Below are 14,545 nucleotides of genomic sequence, written 5' to 3'. Positions count from 1 at the left end.
CTTATCTGACTTGGTAGCTAAAGTTACAGGACACCTAGAGAGAGCAGACAAAAGTATATGTACTTTTTCCCCATCAGGAACTCAATAACCTAACAAAATAAAGGATATTCTCCAAGTTGGAAACAGCAAGTCATAAGCATTTTGGTACAACCTACTACAAGACTTCTTTGATGCATGTAAGGCAACCCAATCAAATGAAAAGGTCGCCCTTTATATGAAGCACACCAATGCGCTAAAGCACAAGCATATGCGTGACACATGATAGTATGCTCCATAGTGTGAACGGGGCTCTCTGCAGAGATTTTTTCAAATTCTTTCCCTGAGAAAAGCATCTAAACACAGACTGATCAGAAACGGCTACACATGAGCATAAGACCATTGAAAAAATAAATAAAAATCGTACTATACCCCTTTTACTACTAAAAATTGGGCTTGCCATAGACATGAGATTATCATTACCTGAACAGGCCAGCCTGGATTTCATGCCTATAGCAGAAGAAAAACACCTAATGGTCAAGCACACTTTTATGACAGCTCATATTATTGAATAATTTGTCCTTTAAAATATAAACAGGCACTATTAATGCCTATGATTCTGCAGGAAACTGCCCCAAAAAAATATATTCCAATGGTCAGTTTTTGTCTGCAAGTTTGACTGTCTGTAATCATCTTCAGGAGGTAAAAAAATTAGTGCAAAAAAAAAATCAACCCTCTGCAATGCCAGGACACATTACAACCTTCTACTTACCTTCTGTTCAAGAAGTGCCCTGCGTAGAGAAACCCTTTGTTCCAGTTCACGCAGTTCCCGATCATGTTGAGCCTCTGCCTGCATCTTAATTTTGCTCTGATAAGCATTTAGTAGCTCTAGTTCTTGTTGCAGCTGCATCTTCAAAACCTGGCACTCAGCTTCCTGGGCCTCGTCCAATCGCAGCTGAAATACAAGGGGAAATTAGTTATCTAAAGAGAACCAGTCTCCTGGGCCTAATGGAATGCTTTTGCCTCAGCATATCACTGGTGCACATGGGAACAAAGTCACCAATGATGGTGACACAAGAGAAGAGAAAAGTAAACAAGCAAAACAAAACATTTCTAAATGGGCACTGAGGTCGTCAACACCACTGTTTTTAGCATAAACATAATTTATCGGGAATAAGTATAAAATTAATTTTTGGATTTCTGTGCTGGACTTCATTTTATCTAATTTCTACAATCTCATTAAAATTCAGCAGTCAACTTCTGTACGTATATGTAGAAGCATACATAAAGCAGAAGCGTCTAAAAGTCAAATCAAGCATTTAGACATAAAATGTGATGGAACGCCTAGCGATTGCAGTTGGAGGATAACTGCATTTACAGTATGTCGACTTCCAAAAATACAAAACAAGTCAGTTGTAAATGACAGAGCAGCTGTAGAATTGCTACTGTCATTGCTATCTCACCTCAAGCTACTTTTCCATCCATTGCAGTGTCAATGTGGAACGTCGGTTTCTAGACTCTGCCCATGGATGACACTATCAATGTGATCCAGTAAACAAAAGTGGGCGGGGTATGCCTATTAAAGTTCTGATAAGTTCCCTTGAGCACATAGCAACAGAGTATGCCCAGGCACGGTTACATAAGTGGAAATGGTCAGCTGATTTTTAGCAGAATGATATGCTAAAAGGTATTTTTCTTAGCATTTGCATTATTCCATTAAACTGTGCTAATGAATTCCCCACAGGTAGCTTTGGCAGGGTCAGGAGCAAAATCTTGGGTGGGGACTGGGCATGTACTGTATTAACGTCCATTGGGTGTCAATTACAGAGCGTGGATAATATAGTTGCATGCAAAACCGAAAAAAAAAACCACTGCACATACTTAAAGTGATATTAAAAAGGTATATATATATATATATATATATATATATATATATAATGTATAATTTTTTTTTTTAAATAAACATCATACTTACCTGCCCTGTGCAGTGGTTTGGCGCAGGACAGCCCTGATCCTCCTCTTCTGGTGTCCCCCACTGGCGCTCCTAGTCCCTCCCTCCTGCCAAGTGCTCCAAGAGCAAGTGCTGCTTCCCCCACACTTTCCTCACTGGCTCACTAGCTGTGATTGACAGTAACAGGAGCCAAGGTTTTTTTTAACCTTCTTGCATAGAATGCATGAAGGTAAAAAAAAAACAAAAAAAAAAAAATGTCAGCGTTTACAACCACTTGAAAGAATTTTGCAGAAAATTTAAAATGCAGTGATATTTAATATTCTCCCTTTACTTTCTCAAGTCACAGCATTACTTTCTTGAGCTACAAACAAATCCTCGCACTTACTGCTTGTGTGGACAACATTTCATTAATGCTATGGTCATACTGCTCAGCCAGTATAGCCAGCTTGCGTGTCTGTTCTTCTTTCAATCGCTTCAAAACAGCTTTGTGTTCGTTCTTTGGTGTGGTTTCCAAAAGGTGGTTTCGCAAAGCTTTATACTGCCTTGTCTGGATCTTGCAAGTGTCCTGGAACTGCTTCTTTATCTGCAACTCTTTAGACTGAACACAGATTTAAAGTAACGATCAGTTAAAATTATACAGACATGAAATCTTAACCAACAGTTTTAAATATTTTAGTCACAATGTATTGCAAAGGGTCATGAACAGTAGTGGAACTGAAGTAGGCTACATCTCACACTTTTAACTGGAGAGTCCTGTGAGCAATCAGAAATATGTATGCAACAATACATTGTAAAAATAACGCAAATACTATTGGGAATAGTTGCTTCCAAAGATTTAAAAGGGTCAGCCAAATTATCATAGATTTAGAAGTTTGTTTTCTTCTATTGCTATTTTGGGCTGATGTCATGCAGGGATTTTGGGTGTGGATTGCTCCATCACTCTTGTGTGACTAAGGGCAAGTGATCTCAATTCAAATGCTCAACATAACATGCAGAACATCTGCCTGAGACTGCCCACATGGGTACTTCTGCAAGGCAAATACTATTTAAAAAAAAACAAAAAAAACACCACCTAATAACCTCTTGTATACTTAGAAAAAAAATGTTGTTTGTATGTCAGGAAAAGCGTAAAGAAAAAAAAACAAAAAACAAAATACGACTTCCTGGCAGCCCCTTTTCTCTCATCTGCTCCTTCACGCTGTTGCCACTGTACACTTACAACAAGATAGTTTGCCACTTCACATCACCCCATTAATAGCCCAAGTGGCCTTGCTAGACAACTTCCTACTTATTGTTTTATCTACCCCCTAAGCATCTCAATCTGTACTCTTTAAATGTACGCGATTAATCTTACCTATACATGGGTTCCGCAACTTCTGGCATATTCCTATGTATATTGTTTTTGTTTTTTTCTTTTGTATATTTTGCAAACATCAATAAAAAAAGATTGAACAAAATAAAATATATATAAATATTTCACCTTTTATACAAATACCCCTGTATTCCAGAAAAAGACGTGTCTTAAATCCATAAAGATTCAAATCAATTAGTAAAAAAAAAATTAGCTACAGTTCCCCTATCAAGATATAGTCCATTGTACAACACTGAACAAAAGGAAGCTATTTATCACCACTTGTTATCAATGGTTCAGCTTCAAATAAGAAGGCAACTGGCAAATTAGATTTCCTCTACGTGTACACTGTAATAAATGGATGTAAAACCCAGGAAAAAGGGCATTTTAAAACAGGCTTCACTGGAGATTTTTAGTTTCACAGCAAGCACATCTTTGATTTTTGAATATGTAGGTAGTTTGATTACAAATTGTCTGTGTAACCCTGCCCTAACTTTTTTCAGCCTAAATAATAAAAGTTACCTTCAGACTCTTGGGTTGCTGCCGTACTTCCATGACATGTTTGCGCCTCAGTTCTCGCTCACGTCTCTTGTTGTATTCCAGCTGGTTTGTGAGTTCAGTTTGGTGTTGTAACTTAATAAGCTCACAACGCATTCTCTGTATAGTATTGAGATGCCGAAATTCTAGTTCCTGCATGGATTCGTGCTGCCGTAATAGCATGGCGTGCTCCAAATCCTTTTGTGTCTGCCTCTTGTTCAGTTCCTATTAAATAGAGCAAAGAACCTTGCCTTAAGTAAAACCATTATATAATTACACAAAGAGGACCTATGCATATTTCAATGAAAACGTGTGTGTGGATTGCTATGGGCCTCATGTATGAAACTGCTTAATAGGTCTGTTCTGCCCACAGCAACATCTTATTTTTTTAACCCTCCAAAAAATGAAAAGGGAGAAGCTGACTTGATATTACAGCTGCCATAAAGCTGAATGCACACATTTATATATATATATATATATATATATATATATATATATATATATATATATATAATAGATTTATTTATATATTATATTTAAATAAAAATTCTGCTTTAAAGAAAGTTTAGAATATGCTTGCAAAAATGCTGTACTCACAGCTCTTCTACATGAAACCCATGTGTGCAATACCGTAAAGTGGAAGGAAAGACTACATCACAACCCTAACTATTCAGGCAGAGGTATGGCAACTATCATCAAATAAAGTATTAATCTTGGATTAAGTATTGCACATCCACTCTGCATCATCTGAATAGCTCCGCTCTATCCCCTCACAGGTAACCTATGTTGCTTTCAAAATCCACCTCTAACTGAAGTTGACTCATTACTGTCAATGTCTTTAATGGTAACCTATGCTGCTTTTAATACCTGTAGCCCTGTCCATTATATTGTGATGTTTATTTGGTTCCCTTATTGTCTCACGTAAATTATGAGCTGATCTTAAAGCAGAACTATACTCACCTCGGCTTTAGCGATGCGGGGTTCCCGAGCTCCCCACTTAGCCGCTGGCAGCTTTGGACGGCCCGTTTCCTGGTCTCGATCGCCAACCGCTGTCATTGGCTTCGCAGGGATGATATCACTCCGGCACATGCATGGGCGTTCAATCAGGTTAGGTGTTGCAGAATTTGTACAGTGAGCTGCACTTGCGTGGCTCACTGTACAAGGGTGGACAGACAAGTAAGCCAGTTTCTCATACCATACAGACGTTCAGGGATGCTGTGGTCCCTGTTCAGCTTTATGGTAAGCCAGCGGAAGGCAGAGCCCAAACAGGGAGCAGGGGGTACAATGAAAATCTAATTAGCCGCTCGGATCGCCTTTACTAAATAGAGCATTGCCAACTGAAAAAAAATATCGGGTTGATGCCTGCAGCTGGTTTAATTTCTCCTCTTCCCAGAATCAGTTCCCCCTCTCCTGTGCCCCTTGGAATGCCCACTCTGTTTGTAACAAACTCCCCTCTGTCCATGACCTATTTATCATTAACTCCTTTAACTTGGTTGCAATTACTGAAACCTGGCTTCAAAAATCTGATTCTACCTCTCCTGCTGCCCTCTCCCATGGCCTGGTGGATGGAAGGGAGGTGGACTTGAATCCTTCTATCCACTCAAAGCACTTTTCAGGGTCCTCATTACCTCCTGCATTTGAAGATCATGGTATTTGCCTATTCTCACCAGTATCTTTGAGAAATGCTATGATCTATCAGCCTCCTGGATCAGTATCAAACCTCTTGATAACTTCTATGCCTGGCTACCCTACTTTCCCTCTCCTGAAATTCCCACAATTATTCTTGGTTCAATATCCTTAATAATTCCCTTGCTACTTCTCAGCCTAGCCTCCTCTTTTGACGTAAAACAATGAACAAAATGCTTCTACTCACTTTTGACCTTGTATGCACTTATCTCTGCACTCCTCTCCAACAAACCTTTTCCTCTCTGATCACTACCCGATTTGTTTCGCTCTCTCATCTTTCTCTTCCTTTCAAACCAACCACCTAATAGTTACTTGTAGAAACTTCTGCCAACTTAACTCTTCTCTTTTCTGCAAAAGACTGTCTCAAAGACAAAATCTCACCCATCCTACCCCAACCTAGCCACTTCTGCCTACAACAGTTCACGGTCATCCTCTCTGGATACATTGGCCCTTCTCACTACACATAGAATCAGGCCCAGACCGCTACAACCTTGGCAGACAATACCAGAAGTCTCAAAAAAAGAAAGTCGCAGTCTTGAGAGTATGTGACATAAGACTAAAGCCTGGTGCACGTGTTAAGTTTTTTTCCCGTTCATCAAGAGAAAACTGAGGGGCTTTCGAGGAGGTCTCTGTACCAACGATGTGGAGTCAGTACAGTGATCTCCCCGCTGAGCTATTGTGTTCTGACAGGGGGACCACTGCCATCCCCCTGCCAGAACACACAAGGCATTGGCTGAGAGAGCTGATCAGCTATTGATTTTCCAGCGTTCTCGTTCGACAGAAGCCAGTCGTGAGATCAGCTTCTGTCAAACAAGGACCTGCACACACGGACCGAATGTCAGCCAGTTGTTCAGCCCGTTTGTACGGAGTTTTAGTCCCAGCAATACATCAACCAATATAAATCTTCCCTCCAAAAATACAATTCCTGCCACTACACCACCAAACAGATATATTTTATCTCTCATTAACACCCGCTCATGCAGTCCCCGTCAACTCTTTTCTACATTTAACTCTCTAATTCATCCTTCACTTCCTCCACCCACTAGCTTGCGATCTTCTGGGCATTAAGTAAAACACAAAAAATAAGACTGATACAATGCATGACAAGATCTCCACTGTACAGATATATCCCCCACCTTACATTCCATGTCCACCTGCACACTCAATACTTCCCTCATGATGGTCACTAAATATTTTTTCTAATGGGACACCTTACCACCTGCTCCCTGGACCCAGTTGACCAACTCCTCCTCCGAAGACTCTATTCCCTTGGTCTCGGACTACTCTTTTTGGTTCTCAACTTACCCATCTCACCGCACCTTCAGTGTCACTTACAACTCTATCTCACTCTCTCCTATACTTTTCTTTCCTGTTGAGGTCTCCCATGGTTCTGTCCTTGGACCTCTTTTTCTCTTTTCTCCATGTACACATCCTCCCCGAGTCAGATTCCCATGGCTTTCAATATCATTTCTATGCTGATGACACCCAAATCTTTCTTTCTACCCTTTAGCTCACTCCATCAATCTCCTCACACATCACCGATTTACTAACAGACATATCAATATGGATATCACATCATCATATCTATAACTGAGCTCATAATATTTCCTCCACCACATGCCCCTTCACCTGACTTCTGTCAAGATTGGTGGCACAACCATCAATTCATCTGCACATGCCAGGGTGCTAGGGGTAACCCTGGACTCTGAATTCTTTTGGTCCCACATCCAATCACTGTCCAAATCATGCTGCCTTAATATTTCCAAAATATGACCTTTTTTAACCAATGACACCACAAAGCTTCACTCCCTGGTTATCTCTGCACTGCTTCTCCTGCTAACCCCCTAAACAACTCCAAAAACATATTACATCTGCAGCAGTGTAAAATACAATTCAGCACGATTACTTGCAGAGACTATAAGAGAAAGGCGCGTAAACCATCAACATTTTAAAATGCAATAAGCAGTTTCAGACAAATTTCCCTATAATTCTGCTCTAAACAGCAACCTACCTGTCCTGACAGATTCTATCTGAGAAGCCCTAATTATAGTAATCCCTAAACCTGACAAGGACCCCTCCTGTCCAGAATCCTATCGCCCTATCTCCCTCTTACAGGTAGACATTAAGATTTTGGCTAAAGTTTTGGCCTTGCGTCTTAGTCAGGTAATCCTATCTCATATACACCATGACCAAACGGGATTCATGCTGGGTAGAAACACCACCATGAACATTCAAGCTTCTCATGATGAAGTGGGTACCAGAGCAGTGGTGATGCTGGATGCTGCGAAGGCAATTGACTGAGTGGGGCTACCTCTGGGAGTGTCTGGGGGGATTTAGTATTGGTCCCAATTTTATTAAATGGGTGCAATTGCTGTATTACTCCCCTATTGGTAGGGTAGCTGTCAAAGGGTGGGTATCAGACTCCTTTCCCCTGGGTCGAGGGACCAAACATACCTTATTGTATGTGCTTGCGGCAGAACCCATAGCCATTTTGCTCAGACGCCATCCCGATATTAGGGGCCTCCAGGTGGTCTCCCTGGTGGAAACAATTGGAATGTATGCGGACGATATGCTTCTTTACCTGGAAGATACAGGCCCCTCTCTATGGACTGCTTTACAGACTATTGAGGATTTTGGAGTACACTCTGGGCTGCATAGCGATTAGAGTAGGTCGCAGATCCTTCCCCTGGATGTCTGTCCTCCATCATACATTTCTGGTTCCCTGCCTCTACGCAGAGTCTCCGTAATTTCAGTGTCTAGGGGGTTTCTATTCCCAGGGAGCTCCGGGATTATCCTACGCTTAATATCAAGCCGCTATTTATCTTCCTGAAGACACATATCCAATCATGGGCAAGGTTCCCACTGTGGGTCATGGGGAGAATTCATTTAGTTAAAATGATCCTCCTTCCCAAATTCCTTTACATTTTCAGGCACTCCCATGTATTACTACCCTTAAAAACCTTTACAACACTTCAAGGAACCTCAACTCGTTTATTTGGGGTTCAGGCAGCAACAATCTCTCCTGGCTTGCACTCAAAAACCCCACCACGATAGGGAGGGGGCACCATCCTGGATCTTCCTTCTTACTATTTTGTGGCGCAGTTGTCCAATTTTTTTTCGCCTAGATAAGTTCGAGGTTGCTCAATATCAGGCCCTAGTGTGCAGGCAACCTGGTCACACGTTTTCCCCTCTACAGCTGGCTCTGCGAGATGGTGGGCACCTCGGTGCCTATGTGCCTCGAAACCCATTAGCACACCAACATAAATGTATTTGAGAGCTAGCACATCAACATGTAAATGCCCCTTCTTACCACTCACATGTTCCCCTCTGGCTCAACCCCCAGCTGCCCAAATTCCTCACTATTACTAACTCTGAGGTATGGTCCTCTAGAGGTATTATATACCTTTGCCAGGTGATAGTGCCCTCTGGGCCCAAGCCGTTCCAAACCCTAAAAGAGGAATTTGATCTCTCCAATCATATGCTATTTAGATACCTACAGCTACGACATGCCTTGCAGGCCCACTTCCCTGAGCGAGCCCCTCTTCTTCAACCCTTATCTCTGGGTCTGAGCTTTCCAAGTGGATTTCGGTTTTATATACTGCATTGCTCACTCAGATGGTGATTAGTATAGTGAAAGGGGCCAAATCCTGGTGGGAGACAGATGTTGGGCCATTGGAAACAGAGGTCTGGGAACAGATATTGGAAGGCACCAAGCTGGCATCACCGAGACTACCTGATAGACTTACCCAGCTTTACATCATGCATCAAGCTTACCTTACACCACTTCAGATCTCCAGATTTTGCCCCAAGCAAAGCCCCTTGTGCCCCTGATGCCTCAAGGAAACTGGTACTTGTCACCTCCTATAGTCCTGCCCAATCATCCAGACATACTAGGAACAAATCATTAAGTTCTTGCATGACCATATGGGCTCTCCTCTACAATTAGATCGCAAAGCATGTCTGCTCAGCCTCCTCCCAGACCTGTTCGAGGATAAGTTCCCCTCTTCAGTCTATCATGAATGCTGCTGCCAGACTCATCCACCTTACTAACCGTTCTGTATGTGCCACTCCTCTCTGCCAATCCCTCCACTGGCTTTCCATTGCCCAATGGATAAAATTCAAAACATTAACAATAATGTATAAAGCCATTTAGAACTCTGCCCCAAATTACATCACCGATCTTGTCTCTAAATATCACCCAAACCGTACTCTCGCTCCTCGCAAGACCTCCTGCTCTCTAGCTCCCTTGTCTCCTCCTCCCATGCTAGTCTCCAGGACTTCTCCAGAGCTTCCCCATCCTCTGGAACTCTCTACCCCAATTTATCAGACTATCGCCTACTCTGCTCACTTTTAGGCGATCTCTGAAAACCTCTCTCTTCAGGGAAGCCTATCCTGCCCTCAGATAATAATGGAATCTTTTACTCTTCCAACCAGTCCATCCCCCACAGTTACTACCTTTTGTACCACTAGCCCCTCCCTCCTAGATTGTAAGCTCCGAGGAGCAGGGCCCTCCTATCCCTCTTGTATTGAACTGTATTGTTGCTGTATTGTCTCTCATTATATTGTAAAGCGCTGAGCAAACTGTTGGCGCTATATAAATCCTGTATAATAATAATAGTCACCCTTTTACATTAATCCCTATTCAGTGCTCAGAACTTAGTTGCATGCCACTGGATGCAAGCAACCGTTCATGTCCTTCAGGCATGGTTGATTGAAGTGAACTAGACTCTACCGTGTAAGAAATTAATTTTTCATAGGGGTTGCCCCAACACAATATGGGACAGATGGAGTCATACAGTTATTACTTATGTGACTTGATTGAGCAGGGGTGCTTGTGCCCGTTTACCCCGCCCCCCCCCCCCTTCACTGAATTTCTCATCACTCTACATAGAAGGCATAGAATATTTGAGTCTATTGATATTCTGTTTGAACTATGTTGTATCCACGGTTTAATGTCTCGTTTTCTCAAATGTTTATTGGAAGTTTCCTTGTTACAGAGCATGTAATCTTTATTGTGCAATATGTAGTGTCACTGTACCTTGTTTTACCTGTTGTTAATAAAGTTGTTTCAATGTTAAACAGCAACCTACCTCTCTAACTAGATCCTGCTCAAGATTATGCCTACTAAGCAACATTCGCCTCTTGAACCGACGGCACTCCAGCTCTAGGTACTGCCTCTGACGTCGAAGAAGATTGGCTTCTTCCTCAGCTTGGAAATGCTGGAAATTTTCCTTCTGCTTTGAGAGCCATTCCTGTTTCTCTTTCTTTGGAGTGCTCTGGTTTTCATTCAGCTCCTGGTGAGGAAACACATGTCAGCTATGAAAACCAAACAATGCAATGAGTTGTATTTTCAACAAGATTTCAGTGCTCATAACTTCGTACCTACACATCCTTATCTTATAATAATTAAACTAAATTATCTCGAACACATTGTTTGCTACTAAAAAAATAATCTTTTACCTTCTGTACTATTTTGTATTACTGCTTAGAATAACAAAAAAAACCAAAAAACGTACATTAGCATCAGGTCTTTTCTTGAACCCTTACCCTCTCACTGTCAGCCTATGTTGCGCATATATATATATATATATATATATATATATATATATATATATATATATATATATATATATATACACACATATATATATATATATACACATATATATATATATATATATATATACACACACACACACACATACATACACACACACACACATACATACATACATATATACACACACAAATTTATACATGCATACATGCGCATATATACACACATACATATATATACACACACACACACACACACACACACACACACACACACACACACACACACACACACAGTGCACAACTATTAGGCGAGTTGTATTTTTGCGGATTAATTTCATTATTGAACAACTAGCATGCTCTTGCTCAATCCAAAATATTATTAAACCTCAAACCTGAATTTTAAGAATGTAAAAGTGAGCCATTCATGGAGTCTGTCAGTTTCTTGATATGTTGACTATCAACTTTTTGTGCAGCAGCAACCACAGCCTCCCAGAAACTGTTCAGAGAGGTGTATGGTTTTGCTTCACTGCAAATCTCCCGTTTATGAAGGGCCCACAAGTTCTCAATAGGGTTTAGGTCATGTGAGGAAAGGGGCCATGTCATTATTCTTTCATCTTTAGGACGACGGAGCATTGTCCTGCATAAATATCATGGTCTTCTTGAAAGATGCAGGCTTTTTCCTGTACCACTGCTTGAAGAAAGTGTCTTCTAAAAACTGGCAGTAGGTTTGGGAGTAGATTTTGAGTCCATCTTCTGCCCGAAAAGGTACAATTAGCTCATCTTTAACCACTTGCCCTCCTGAGGATTTACCCCCCTTCCTGACCAGGCCATTTTTTGCGTTACGCCGCTGCGTTATTTTAACTCACAATTGCGTGGTCATGCATTGCTGCACCCAATTGAAATTTACGTCCTTTTTTTTCCCCCACGAATTGAGCTTTCTTTCGGTGGTATGTGTGTTTGTTTTTTGTGCTATAAAAAAAAAAATAAATACCGACAATTCTGAAGAAAAATCAATATTTTTGACTTTTTGCTATTTAATATGTCAAGTAAAAAAAATTTTAATAAAATAAAATTTTGTCATAAAATTACACCAAAATGTATTCTGCTACATGTCTTTTATAACAAAAAAAAAATCCCAATACGTGTAAATAAATTGGTTTACGTGAAAGCTGTAGCGTTTACAAAATGGCAGTATATATACTGGGATTTTTTTTTAATTTTTACTAGTAATGGCGGCGATCAGCGACGTATAACGGGACTGTGGCGGACATTCTGAAACTGGGGGGAACTGACTTGGTGTCACTGACATCCCCAATGACATCAATAGTGATCAGTGCAAAAAGAAAAAAAAAGCTCCGACACTGTATTAATGGACTAATGTCACTGGGTTAACATGAGGGGCGATCAAAGGATTAACTGTGTGCAGGAAGTGTTTTGCTAGGGGGCGGTGTCAGTGTGCTTCACTGTAATCACACTGCTTTGGATGGCTGTGCAGTTCTCCTCCCTGCAAGCTCATGCACACTGCCATGCAAAGTAGTATGCTTACAGTGAAGCACACAACACAGCACATAGTAAAACAGCACACAGTTAACCCTTTGATCGCTCCTCATGTCAACCCCTTCCTGCCCAGCACCATTAGTGTAGTGTCAGTGCTATTTTTTTTTTTTCCAGCATTGATCACTGTATTGGTGTCACTGGGGATGTCAGCGACACCAAGCCTGTTCTCCCAAGTCTCAGAATGCCCGCCGCAGTCCCACTATAAGTTGCTGATCTCCGCCATTACTAGTAAAAATTAAAAAAAGAAAATCCCAGTATATATACCGCCATTTGTAAACACTATAACTTTCATGTAAACCAATTAATTTACATGTATTGGGATTTTTTTTTTTTTAAAGCAAAGACATGTAGCAGAATACATTTTAAATTTATGATGAAATTAGATTTCAATTTTTTTTACTGGACATGTTTAATAGCAAAAAGTCACAAATATTGTATTTTTTCTCAAAATAGCTGGTCTTTTTTTATAGCACAAAAAATAAAAACCGCACAGGCGATCAAATACCACCGAAAGAAAGCTAAATTTGTAGGGAAAAAGGCCGTAAATTTCATTTGGGTGCAGCGCTGTCAATTGTCAAAGTAACGCAGCGACATAACGCAAAAAATGGCCTGGTCAGGAAGGGGGGAAAATCCTCTGGTGGGCAAGTACTTTTCCAGCAACAAACGTCAATATTCTAAATTTCCATAGGCGATGCTTTAAAAGCCCCCTTCAGTATAGGGTTACAATGGGCCTCTCTGGCATGCACGACAATATGTAACATTTGAACCGCATTCAATATTCTTGTACATAGGTGCCCTTGACATTCGTGTTTACATTCATATGTAAGGATGGGTGCAAAATCTTTTTGAGGGTAGGGGGGTTTAAGTGCTTGGGTGCAATTACCCTTTTTTCCGACTAAACATTTTGTTTTTTACTACATAGGGTCTAAAAGTCCCTTATGTGATATTTTGCTGCGACAGATTCTCTTTATTGAGACTTCAGTGTAATCTGATGAAACCCCTAATGTCACATTAAAGAGAACTATTAGAGAGAACTACTCTGAGTAATATATCACATTTATGTGCTCTAAAATTAACTTTTGGGTAATTTTGTATTGAAATTTTGCAACTTAATAAACGCCTGTGTGAATATAGAACATGAAATTTGGACTGCCACCACAAAACTTGTGACAAACTTGTGTAAAAAAATGTGGCTGGGTCAGGGACAAATTTGGTTCTTGAGCTTCTTTGGAGTGACAAAGGTGCAAGGGGCAACCCATTCAAATGAACATGCTGTCCTTTGTAAGACAGGGAAAAAAAAAATGAGCAGGAATGCACATTTCTACTAAGCGAAATGTGAATGGGGCTCTATTCTCCGGTTTGTCGGCTTTCATAAAATATATACTATTGGAGGTTGTAAATAATCTTGAGGCTTACAATTATTTTTTAAAAATGAGTGCCAAAACTGCAAAAATGACTGACAGCGAAAAGGTTAAAAGATAAGGCCAGAAAAAAGACAAGAAAATAATTACCCTGACAGCAATTTGTACCTCAGGTACAAATACTCCTTCCAAAGCAGGAGTTGCTACACACCACCCTGGAAGTCAGCTATCAGATTTCCATAGTAGCTCAATTGCTGGAGACCTTCCTCTTCAACTTTGCATATATGTCCTGCAACCCCATAGATTGTAATTGTACCTCCTTAACCCAAGTGGTCTGGAACAGCAGAAGATAAAATGTTCCTAAACTTTCCTTTTGTCTCTGTCAAGTGACCTGTGACTCAGAGAAAACCTGGCAATGTCCCCTCTCAGTCTGCACTGGGACATGCTCGGGTGGTACTACATTTGCACACTACCAGTGCTGCTGCTCCATACCATGGCATCTACACTACCAGAAACAGAATCCAGGCATGCTAAGGGAAACATTCACTGCACCAACCTTGTCTGGGA

General features: G+C 40.8%; 1 protein-coding gene across 1 annotated transcript in view; it reads right to left on the bottom strand.

Annotated features, from left to right (window-relative positions):
* The window catches only part of TAOK1 (TAO kinase 1), a 181,160-nt gene that overhangs the window by 17,261 nt on the left and 149,354 nt on the right, over positions 1 to 14,545 (bottom strand). Inside the window, exons 17-20 of the mRNA XM_089683020.1 lie at positions 10,592 to 10,795; positions 3,801 to 4,040; positions 2,313 to 2,525; positions 749 to 931 (exon numbers count right to left, since the gene is read on the bottom strand). Coding sequence (XP_089539146.1) covers positions 749 to 931; positions 2,313 to 2,525; positions 3,801 to 4,040; positions 10,592 to 10,795 — 840 coding nt within the window. The remainder of the gene's footprint in view (positions 1 to 748; positions 932 to 2,312; positions 2,526 to 3,800; positions 4,041 to 10,591; positions 10,796 to 14,545) is intronic.

Source organism: Staurois parvus, unplaced genomic scaffold, assembly GCF_062004578.1.
Source record: "Staurois parvus isolate SC_StPar_1 unplaced genomic scaffold, SC_StPar_1.0 ptg000299l, whole genome shotgun sequence".
NCBI lineage: Eukaryota > Metazoa > Chordata > Amphibia > Anura > Ranidae > Staurois > Staurois parvus.
This window is presented reverse-complemented; position numbering and strand designations above follow the sequence as displayed.